Genomic DNA, 11,268 nt, shown 5'->3' on the forward strand with positions numbered 1-11,268 from the left:
AATCAAAAAATAAAAAAGAACCTCATTGAGGAAGAAAATTCAGAGAATAAGGTAAGAAAACCAAAAAATATAGCAACTGAGAGAATATACAGAGCTATGTTTCTCCGACTCTTCATTTTGCTTGAAGTATCCCTTTTTTATACCCCTGTCAGAGTATTCATTTTTCTTAAAGTATTTGGTTTCAACACCCATGCCCGACGATGAAAGAACCTCTTTGAGAAAGTTATACAATAGATTTATTATATAAATTATTTTAAATTATATAAATTCATATAAGAAAATTTATTATCAATAATTTTATGAAATTATATCTTATTAAATTATATGTAATAATAATTATTTTAAATTATACAAATTCATATAAGATAATTTATTAGTTATAATTATTTTAAATTTTATTAAATCATATATTTTAATTAAAATATATTTAATATTAATCATTTCAAATTATCTTTTATAGTATCATATATTATGATTTGAGTAAATTCATATAAGAATATTAATTACTAAGAATTTTATTAAATTATATATTTTAATTATAATATATTTAATATATTTAATAATTATTATGTTTAAATATGATTAAATTATTTATTTTTGATAATAAATAATCTTATTAAAATTTAAATAACAATAACAATAATCATTTACCAAAACAAATTTATGCTAAGGGTATTCTGGTCATTTTAGTTTTCTCCATTATGCTATTACACCTCTATTACATTCAACCAAACACAGTTTTACTATTACGCCTCTATTCCATTACATTCAACCAAACAATTGATTTGCTATTACACCTCTATTCCATTACACCTCTAATCCAATACACCTCTAATCCAATACAGCGAACCAAACGTAATGTTAAAATTTAATTGTATTAATATGATAAGCCACATGATAGTTAACTTGTACTTTATTGCATATGTAGATTTTTTTAAAAAAAAATTATGAACTTCTTTTGAAGCTAGTTCAATGTTTAATATATATATTTTAAAATTTTTGTGAAGTATAAGGGGACTGTTACTTAGGTTATCACATTAATATTGTTAAAATTTTAATAAGATAGTCATATTTTCGTGTAAAAAAATATTACTTAATTAATTTTTGAAAATTGAAGGATCTAAAAAGAATATGGGTCAAATTAACAAAAAAAACACACACACATAGTATAAGTTAAAATTATCATTATACTTGATTAATAGTGAAATAATCAAAGTAGATTATTCATTTGTTTACATTTAAGACTATTTATATAATTTTATTAAAAAATAATAAGAAAAGAAAGTTTAAATTGACCTAACTTCAAATTTGATATTTAAAATTGGAGTCAAATGAGAGAAAAGGAAATAAGAAAATGAGAAGAATGTGTCGTGTAGTGTTTGCTTTAACGGTGGACATCATTACACGAAATCTCCACCTTTCCTTTTCCGTTTATCCTACAATCCAAAGCAACACAGCACAAATCTTTTTCTGTTTTCTTTATACAAAAGCAACGCAACCTTCCTTCTCACACTTTCAGGTTTGTGTGATTTATGCTGTCCAATTTTAAAATAAAATATCAAATTCAGAAATTATAACTTTTAAAAAACTTTTCATTCAATCGGCCGAGTCCCATAAATATTTTATTTTTATTTTTTTAAAATTGACATAGTTGACGGATTAACCCAATGGTAATTTATGACGTATTATATGTACCTCATATTAATATATGAGAACTTAGGGTGCGTTTGGTTCGCTGTATTGGATTAGAGGTGTATTGGGATTAGAGGTGTATTGGATTAGAGGTGTAATAGCTAATCTACTGTTTGGTTGAATGTAATGGAATAGAGGCGTAATAGTAATCTTGTGTTTGGTTGAATGGAATAGAGGTGTAATAGCATAATGGAAAAAACTAAAATGACTAGAATACCCTTAGCATAAAATTGTTTTGGTAAATGATTATTGTTATTGTTATTTAAATTTTAATAAGATTATTATTATCAGTAATAAATAATTTAATCATATTTTAACATAATTATTATTAAATATATTTTAATTAAAATATATAATTTATAATAAAATTCTTAATAATCAATATTCTTATATAAATTTACTCAAATCATAATATATGATACTATAAAATATAATTTGAAATAATTAATATTAAATATATTTTAATTAAAATATATGATTTAATAAAATTCTTAATATTAAATATTCTTATATGAATTTTCTAAAATCATAATATATAATACTATAAAATATAATTTAACATAATTATTATTAAATATAAGTTAATAAAAATATATAATTTATCATCATACTATAGATAAATATTGAAATTTGTCACTGTACTTTATTTTTATTTATATTTGCCGTTATTTTTTTAAAAAATGAGTAAATTTGTAACTTAATTTTTATGTTATTGAATTTTACCACTAAAATTTAAATTTTATTAATTTTTGCCACTAACTCTTATTTTTTAGTTAAACTCTTATTTTAAATTTATATTGAATTTTTATTTTTTTAAATTACAAATATCTTCATTTAACTTAACGAGTAAATATAATTCTTGACTTTCCTTTCTCATCATCTAAACAAAAGCACAATAAACAAATTGTCAAAAAGAAACCCAAATCCAATAGTTGGGAGATTCAAAAGCTTTCTCCAATAATGTGTTTCTTCTATAAGAAACAATGCTTATAAGCAGCTTGTCAAAGCTCAAAATCTATTTAGTCCTATGTCATACATCCAATGTCATTTGTATATATGCTCCCTCACATCAGCACAAAACACAAGACTCAATATGAAGCATACATAAGAAGAAAACAGTTGGATTGAGTTAATGAAGTACATGCATCTTATGTGTTTTTCTTTCTCAGGGAAAACCTTTCGAGAAAAAAGAAAGTAGAAAAGGAATTAAAAAAATGTTGGTGAAACATTTGAGGAACATGCAAACAAGATATCCTACAGCTAGTAGTGGTGATGAAATACTCTGCAACAAAATCAGCGCATCTTATAGAATTGAACTCTCGAAACCACACAACGTCGTCCGCTCAATGAATATTTAACCATTATATCAACGTCTCGGGGATTCTTCTTGTTTGGTGCAACAGTCATGCTCCCAATTATTGTCTCCCCTTCACAGATGGTTAACACATCCTCTAGATATAGGACTGTTTGCTTCCAATGGGTAGCTCGCGATCTTGTTCCTGCATTTTGTATTTGCCATTAGCCAAGGCAAAGTTCTTCTAGGCTGGCTTGCTGATTTCTATTCGTAGATAAAATGGAAAGGACAAAGGATGGAGAATTTTGATGTAGATACAAACCTGTAGAGAAACCCATCAATTTGTGGCATTTGGTAAACGAAACATCAAAATATGCAACGAAAGCATGGATGTAATCATCACGCTCTGCAATAAGCTTGAAAGGTGCAGTGAAAGAAGCATCCCCAAGAACCATCTTAGAAATATCCATTGTCTGAAACCAGAAAACCAAAATAAATAATTCAGTTGTACTCCAAACACATTATTTTGTAAAATAATTTCCAATAAGTGTTCATATATATAGATACCCAATGATATATACATACATACAGGAATATGCTTGTGTATTTTCTCACCTTGAGAAGGTGGCAATTTGTTACAATTTGTTTCTGGTCAACCGTGTCAACAAGAGGTTCCATCATAGCTTGCTTTTTTATACAACTCATGTCAAAGCCATAAACATTATTCCAAACTGTAGCAAGATGATGCCATGTAGAAAAGATGGGGTATATATAAGAATACAAAAAGTTGAATTGCAATGAAACACAATAGAAAAACTCGTTGAAAGTTATACAAATACATATGAACATGAATACCTAGATTTATATCAATTTAGCAGTCTGTTATACTCACATTCGATCTTGTCGTCTTTGTACTCGGCATCCTCAATTGCTGTCAAGTAAAGAGAAGCTTCATCTGGTAGCACAACTCCATCATCAACCTGACACGGGCGAAGGAATAAGAACTTTGATTGTAAAGAATGTAGCTTATAAGAACCCAACAAAAGTTTTGCTTTGATGAGCAAGAGTAAAAATAAATTTAAAAGGCCCAGCCCGTAAGCATCTGAACCATGTGCCCCAATCATCAGAGCATCAAACATACAGTAGGCATCATGTTCCATAAATTTCTCAGACAAGACAATACCGAGTTCACCTTCAGCTCCGTAAGCATCACTTAGCAATACAACCGCTTGTAACTCAGGATCAAGCTCATAAAGACTCATAACTTGCTTTGAATTGCCCTGAGATTCAATCTCATCTTCCACGGAATCTGCGAACTTCTTAAAATCAAAATTGTAAGCGACACCATTTTCTTCAAATGAAAATCCATCGAATTTGTCAATGAAGAGGTCTTCATATAGCTTCCGCACTTCCAACAGTCGCTCGACATCAACATGAAGAACATACAAAAGAGGAGCCAAGAGTTCATGCATTCCTACAAATAAACAAGTAAGGGAAACAGATAAAGTGCCAGCTTGACGCCTCAAGTTTTTCATTCCATACTATGGAATAAAATTTGAATTACCAACTCCAATTACCCTAAAAGCATTCAGATTCAAAATCGTGAAAACACAGTCAATATTTAGAATTGCAAGGCATTGCTGATTTAGCTTTCCAAAACCTACAGCGAGATAGCATGAAATTATATAACACATGCATGCAGAATAGTTAAGAAAAATACCTTGTCTGTAACCACAGTCCGGGTGTCGAAGACACCACAGCAATAGTATGCGCCTCAACATACCCTGGCATCCAGGAGTATGGAAGTAGCTTTCATGCTCCGGATATAATCGTGATAAATCCTGGTTAACCATTTTCTCCAGCTCAGCATTCCGAAAGTATTGACTCCAGGTGCTGTCTGCATGAAGAATTCACTATGGTTTAACTATAGATCAAGCAAAAAACACCTAAAATCATAAAATACGTCGAAACCATAGTAAATTTGCTCATAGAAGAAATATTCCAAGCATTCAGGGCGATCTAATTTTCCATTGACAAAGTTCAGTTACAATTCCTGGCTCGAAAAAGCCAACTAACCATGATAAGGTGTAAATCCAGGAAAAGAGATTCTCCATTTTATGAAATCGAAACAGACATTGGACCCATAATCACTGTCCATATGAATTCAACATTAATCAAGATAACATAACAAGGAGTAAACAACAATACTAGTTAAAACAAAAGCTGATGGATCAACAATGCAAATTGTTTAATTTAATCAATAATGAACTAAAAATCGAAGCAATACAGCAAAAAAGAAAGCATAAACATTACAATTACCTGGGTTTTGTGAAAGTGGATTATCCATAACAAGATCAAGGGAATTGGTTGCTCCATCCTTGGGAACATGTGGATCCACTAACAGTTGCCTTCTCAAACCAGCATATCTAAATTCATGAAGTTAGTTTACAAAAAAAAAATTGTAATTTAATTAAGGAAAACAATGTTCTTTGAAACAATCTAAGAGAGATACAAAGTTATCAATTTTAAATAAAATTTAAGCTAGAATTAGCTGAAATGCTTTATAAAAATATGAACAAAATGGATATAAAATTAGAAAAAAAAAATTAAATCAAGTTTAGGTAATCCGTACAATAAAAAAAGAAGCTGTAATTTAAAAATTCACACTCTGATGCTAAATTTTTCTTAGGATTTAAAAAAAAAAGGAAAAGGTAAAGATGAAATGGTTACCTTCTGCGAAAATCAGCAGTTACCCTACGAAGATCATCAATTGAAGAAGAAGGAGGTAGAATCCCAAGATTGATACGCCATTGAACGCCTCTCAGGCTACCAAAAGGACGGCTTTCCGCAGGAACGACACCGGAGGAGGACGATGGCGCTTCTTCCTTTACAATCTCTTTACATTGTGTTCTAATGTTTGATTTTGTATGGATTGAGGTTCAGTATATAATTATTCCACTAACCCCCCAACCTACCCATGGAAACGAAGATAAAAAAAAATTAAACTTACAAAAGCAGCAAATTCTGAAAATAGAATAAATAATTTAAAGAAAATGGAAGGAAAAAAAACTGCAAAATTCAGTAAAAAAATAGAACAGATTAGAAATCCCAGGAAGAAGAGAAACCAGGCAATTTAAGTCTATCAAAGTTACTAATACCATGAAAGAGTCTATAAAGATGGAGAACTAACCAGGAAATAAGGCAGGGAAATGATTTGTTTGATAACAAGCCATTGAAGAGCATAGCCAAAAAACCCAAAGAAAGCAGCCATGAACATCACAACCCACAACGGGAAATACAGTAAAAACACCCCAGAACAAGAGGATGGAAAGATACAGTGAAAAAGCACTTACCGAAACAATGGGGCCGGAGACCTGAGACGGTGGAGTCGGGTGGAGGTGACTTCGCTCGCAGCTGCTGTTTGATGTTGGGAGGGAGAGGCTGGAGGTGGATTTCGAGTTGGGAGGGCAAATCAGGGCGTGAGATGTAAAACGGATGTAATCTGAGGAGGAGGCAGGGATTACAAAACAAAGAATTTCGGGGATTAGGGGCGTAATGTAATAGGCCTGTATTAGGCAATAGTATGAACCAAACATAGGAATGAGGGGGGATTGGGTGGGGCCACCGATTAGGGGTGTATTGGATTAGCCAATACACCCAACCAAACATAGTGTTATTGTTTTAATTGTATAAATGAATAAAATTTTAAATAAAATGCTTAACAAAATACAATCTAACTCTTAATACAAGTATTTCTAGAGATATAAGTAAATACTTGATACAAATGTTTCCAGAGGTATGAAGTAGTTTCATCAGGAGTATTAACACTTGTACTTTCAATTTTTTAAAACATTCCAGAGGTATAAATATATGATATAGATATAAAAGAAAATGAAATATCAAATATCACCCCCAAAAGAAAAAGAAGGAAAACTACCATTCCCCGTTAAGTTCAAAGTGAGACTGTCAGTTACCCCATTCTTTTCTTATATATTCCCATTTCCCTTGCTACTTTCTCCTCACTTCTCTCTCTAAAAGAAAAGAAGAGGAAAAACCAGAAAAATGGCGAAACCCCAACTTTTATTTCTATTTTCCTTTTCCCTTCTCTGTCTCATTTCTTTTTCCGCCGCCGATTCCTCCATCACAGCCGACTTACGTCTCACCGATTCCAGTTTCCCGTCGGTTCATGCGAAGAAGCTGATTAGGGAGTTGAATTTGTTTCCTAAAGGGGAAGTCAATGTCGTTGACGAACACCGGGTTTCGTTGCCGGAGGGTCCCAAACTGGTGGAGAAGCGGTTCAAGTTCCCAACTTTGGAAGTGCCCGGTGGAGTTTCCTTTGAGGATTTGGGTCACCATGCTGGGTATTACAAGCTTCCTAATTCTCATGATGCCAGGTAAAAGAAGAAGAAGAAATACCATTTCTTTCATTTGGGTCATTTTCTCAGTGTCTTTCTGTTTCATTGGGTGGGGAGTTCGGAGGCCGTTGAGTTCTAGTTATTTTGGTATCTTAATTAGTGAACTCAATGAAGTGCACGATCACAATGTTTTCCAGATTTCAGCTCCCTTCTGATGTTGCTAATTAAACTTTAAAACTGCACTTGCATTCTTTATTTAATGTTCTATTATGAGTTTATACTTTATCCAGTCAATGACTTTTTTATTATTGTGTTTCCAGTTAAAGAGGAAAATACTAGGTAGGATTGGGGAACTTTGATTTCAAAAGATGGATCTGGATTTTTGAAAATAATGTGTCTGATAAAACACATAAACATAATATCCATGATTATTTCTCAAATTCATGGAATTTTTAGATGCTTATTTAGTGACTAGTTTGAAATTCTTTTAGATATTTGGCGATTTGAAGTTCAAGTTTTTATACTTTTCAAATATAATCATATTGAATCTCAACTATTTTATTTATGCTGATCTTTCTCATAAATGTATATAGCAAATGACATCGAAATCCAAATCTTCAATTTCATCTTCCTAATCATAGCATTAATTAACTACCTTTGTAGTGGGTTAACATCTTGTTTTTGACAGAATGTTCTACTTCTTCTTCGAATCACGCAATAGCAAAAAGGACCCTGTTGTAATCTGGTTGACTGGAGGGCCAGGTTGTAGCAGTGAATTGGCTTTGTTTTATGAAAATGGCCCTTTCACCATTGCTGATAACATGTCTCTTGTTTGGAATGAATATGGTTGGGACAAGGTACTTTTCTTCTTGATATTTTTCTCTCTCTAGCATTTGGTATTTGCGCAATTAATGATTAATTTCTAATCTTTCTGATATTAATGTAATATTAAAAAGCTTTAACTTCGAGATACTAATGAGTGATGAACCTTTTCTTTCCCTTATTTCTCCTATTTTCCATTTTGTATTGCAGGCTTCTAACCTTCTGTATGTGGACCAACCTATTGGTACTGGCTTTAGTTACAGTTCAGACCAAAGGGACATTCGTCATAATGAAGATGAAGTTAGCAATGACCTATATGATTTCTTGCAGGTGTCTGTTTATCTTGGAATATGATTTTAGCTTAAGTGTTAGCTATCTACTGAATTATTTATAGTCAATAGTGTGAAAATTTGTTGTTTTGACTGGGCTTTTTCTTTCTTTTATTATGTTAGGCATTCTTTGCGGAGCACCCTGAGTTTGCAAAGAATGACTTTTTTATAACTGGAGAATCATATGCTGGGCATTACATTCCAGCTTTTGCTGCTCGAGTCCACCGAGGAAACAAAGCCAAGGAGGGAATTCATATAAATCTTAAGGCATGTTACTAATTATATGATCTTTTACATGTTACTTTCTAATTTCTTGAATCTACAATTTGTGTGGAATTATTTCTTTTTGCTTACTTAAACTACAATGTGGTTAACAGGGATTTGCTATTGGTAATGGCCTGACTGACCCTGCAATCCAGTATAAAGCTTACACAGATTATGCTTTAGATATGGGGGTAATTAAGAAGTCTGACCATGATCGTATCAACAAGCTGGTCCCAGTTTGTGAAATGGCAATAAAGCTTTGCGGTAATTTTGCATCTGAAAGGGCTTTGTCTTGCCTAGAACATTCTCTAATGTTAGCCCTGTTGTTTCAAACTTATAGCTTGGATATAGCAGTTGATAGTTTGTTAACGTTTTTTCAACCTTTTATTCTAACTTATGAATATATATCTCAGCTTAAACCATTGCTGCTTATCTCCTGAACACTTTTTCCTTTTCGGAAATGAAAAAATTTTCAGGCACTGATGGAACAATCTCTTGCATGGCTTCATATTTTGTCTGCAATAACATATTCAATGGCATCATGGCACTTGCTGGCGATACAAATGTAAGAGACATGAATTTCCTTTTTTAAAATTTGATTTGGTGTCTTGATTGGGGAGGAGGCAAGGAACCATGGCTTGTCATCTTTTTTACAATATTATTATTTTATTCAGTTATTTGCTTTGCTCAGGTGACACATAAAAATTACCTTTTAACAGTTAGAAACACATTGATATTATGAAATATCTGCATATATGGTTTGTGCTCATTCTTGTCTTGGTTATAATTCTTGTAAAGTAGATCATGCTTCATTTCCTAGCAGTATTGAACTATCCTTTGTATAAAATGTCTAGAGAAATGTTTTTCTGTAAACAATAGAATTTGCCTGATGGGAAAAGAAAAAAAGAAAAACAAGAGAACAGTTTTATTAGTGATAGAGTAGGGCCTGATATTGATCTTTATGTCATTGATGTTATGCTTTTCTCTAAATTTCCATGCAAAGGATTCCTCAGCAATTCTTCCCATTGTTAAACATACCTATTATGAGTTGCTGATGTGATTCTTTGAGTGAAATTTGAGATGCACTAATCTTTTCCATCTGCAGTACTATGACGTTAGAAAGAAATGTGAAGGGAGCCTTTGCTATGACTTCTCAAACATGGAGTCATTTCTGAACAAGAAATCTGTTAGGGATGCCCTTGGTGTTGGGAATATAGATTTCGTGTCCTGCAGCCCTACTGTGTATCAGGCCATGCTGGTTGACTGGATGAGGAATCTCGAAGTTGGCATTCCTGTTCTCCTCGAGGACGGAATCAAGCTTCTCGTGTATGCTGGGGAATATGATCTCATCTGCAACTGGCTTGGTAAGTATTTTCTGTTTCATGTTCTAGGGTTAAGAGCATATCTACGTTATTTGGATTCAGGTCGAAATGTTAGATATGAGTGTCTCATATGACTATTTTTTCCACAAGTTTTTTCGTGTATTTGGAAGGTCTTTGAAAGGTCATATCCTCATACCTTTTACCTTATTTGTATGGATTGGATATGAGTGTCAAACATAATTATTTCAAGAAAAACGAAGAGTTAGAGCAACACAGGAGCATATTATCAAGCAAATTACTTGGTGATTTATAGTTGGTCATATTAATTTACTTTAACAGGCAATTCAAGATGGGTTCATGCAATGGAATGGTCTGGTCAGAAGGAGTTTGTAGCATCTCCTGAGGTTCCTTTCATAGTAGATGGTGCAGAAGCCGGAGTCTTGAAAACTCATGGAGCTCTTGGTTTCCTTAAGGTCATCTCTCTACCAACCTGTCTATTTAATCTATAGTTATATCGATCAACTTTGCAGTGGTGCTGATATAACTACATGATATTCAAACAGGTTCATGATGCGGGTCATATGGTTCCTATGGACCAGCCCAAGGCAGCATTGGAGATGCTGAAAAGGTGGACCAAGGGTACACTATCTGACGCCAGTGATTCAGAGAAACTGGTTGCCGAGATGTGAGTTCCATTACTTCAGTGCTAGAATCAAATCTTGTTGGCCTTTATAATGGGAATAAGCATAGTGTAAAATATCTGGACTTTCTGCGTAGTTTCTTTGAGTACCTGTAAATATTTCCATGGGGATGCAATAGAATCCTTGTCTTCATGTTCATCATGTTGTTGTTGTTTTTACCTTGAAAAGAACATTACCTACTGATATGAATCAAAGAACTTTTGTTGATAATAAATTTGGATACAAATTCGGATTTGGATATGAATTAGGATATCTAAAATTACTTTATTTTTTAAAATTTTTATATTTAAGATATTTAACAAATTCGGATATCCAATAAATAATACATTTAATTTGGGTTCACTAATATTTAAATTTAAATTTAAATTTAATGTGGATAATAAATAGTTTCAGATTTTAAATAAGTTGTTACTATCTGCCCCTGCTGGTAATATGAACCACTGAAGGCTCTGATGTGTAAACCTTGACACAGCTCCTACTGGTCACGGT

The 11,268-nt window shown here is 32.3% G+C and overlaps 2 protein-coding genes across 4 annotated transcripts; one reads left to right on the forward strand and one right to left on the reverse strand.

Moving 5' to 3' along the window:
• Nucleotides 1–2,596: 2,596 nt before the first annotated feature.
• LOC107902472 (probable protein arginine N-methyltransferase 1) lies at nt 2,597–6,551 on the reverse strand. Of its 3 annotated transcripts, XM_041094706.1 has the most exons (7): nt 6,177–6,551; nt 5,717–5,957; nt 5,306–5,412; nt 4,707–4,883; nt 4,128–4,460; nt 3,879–3,966; nt 3,647–3,717 (listed from the first exon to the last, which is right to left on the reverse strand). In XM_041094706.1, the coding sequence occupies exons 3-6, from the start codon at nt 5,331–5,333 to the stop codon at nt 3,962–3,964; spliced, it is 543 nt and encodes a 180-aa protein (XP_040950640.1). In that variant the 5' UTR covers nt 5,334–5,412; nt 5,717–5,957; nt 6,177–6,551; the 3' UTR covers nt 3,647–3,717; nt 3,879–3,961. The 3 variants fall into 3 exon arrangements, with proteins under 3 accessions (XP_040950639.1, XP_016686002.2, XP_040950640.1); XM_041094705.1 differs by lacking the exons at nt 4,707–4,883; nt 5,306–5,412; nt 5,717–5,957; nt 6,177–6,551 and adding exons at nt 2,597–3,191; nt 3,309–3,459 and having other exon boundaries at nt 3,602–3,717; nt 4,179–4,460; XM_016830513.2 differs by lacking the exons at nt 4,707–4,883; nt 5,306–5,412; nt 5,717–5,957; nt 6,177–6,551 and adding exons at nt 2,597–3,191; nt 3,309–3,459 and having other exon boundaries at nt 3,602–3,717; nt 4,170–4,387.
• Nucleotides 6,552–7,007: 456 nt separating this feature from the next.
• LOC107904219 (serine carboxypeptidase-like) lies at nt 7,008–10,993 on the forward strand. The gene is made up of 9 exons (NM_001326932.2): nt 7,008–7,380; nt 8,030–8,198; nt 8,374–8,493; nt 8,616–8,759; nt 8,870–9,020; nt 9,233–9,321; nt 9,862–10,120; nt 10,418–10,551; nt 10,642–10,993. The coding sequence occupies exons 1-9, from the start codon at nt 7,049–7,051 to the stop codon at nt 10,765–10,767; spliced, it is 1,524 nt and encodes a 507-aa protein (NP_001313861.1). The 5' UTR covers nt 7,008–7,048; the 3' UTR covers nt 10,768–10,993.
• The last annotated feature ends 275 nt before the right edge of the window (nt 10,994–11,268 follow it).

The sequence above is a fragment of the Gossypium hirsutum genome, chromosome D05 (genome assembly GCF_007990345.1).
Source record: "Gossypium hirsutum isolate 1008001.06 chromosome D05, Gossypium_hirsutum_v2.1, whole genome shotgun sequence".
Classification (NCBI taxonomy): Eukaryota; Viridiplantae; Streptophyta; class Magnoliopsida; order Malvales; family Malvaceae; genus Gossypium; species Gossypium hirsutum.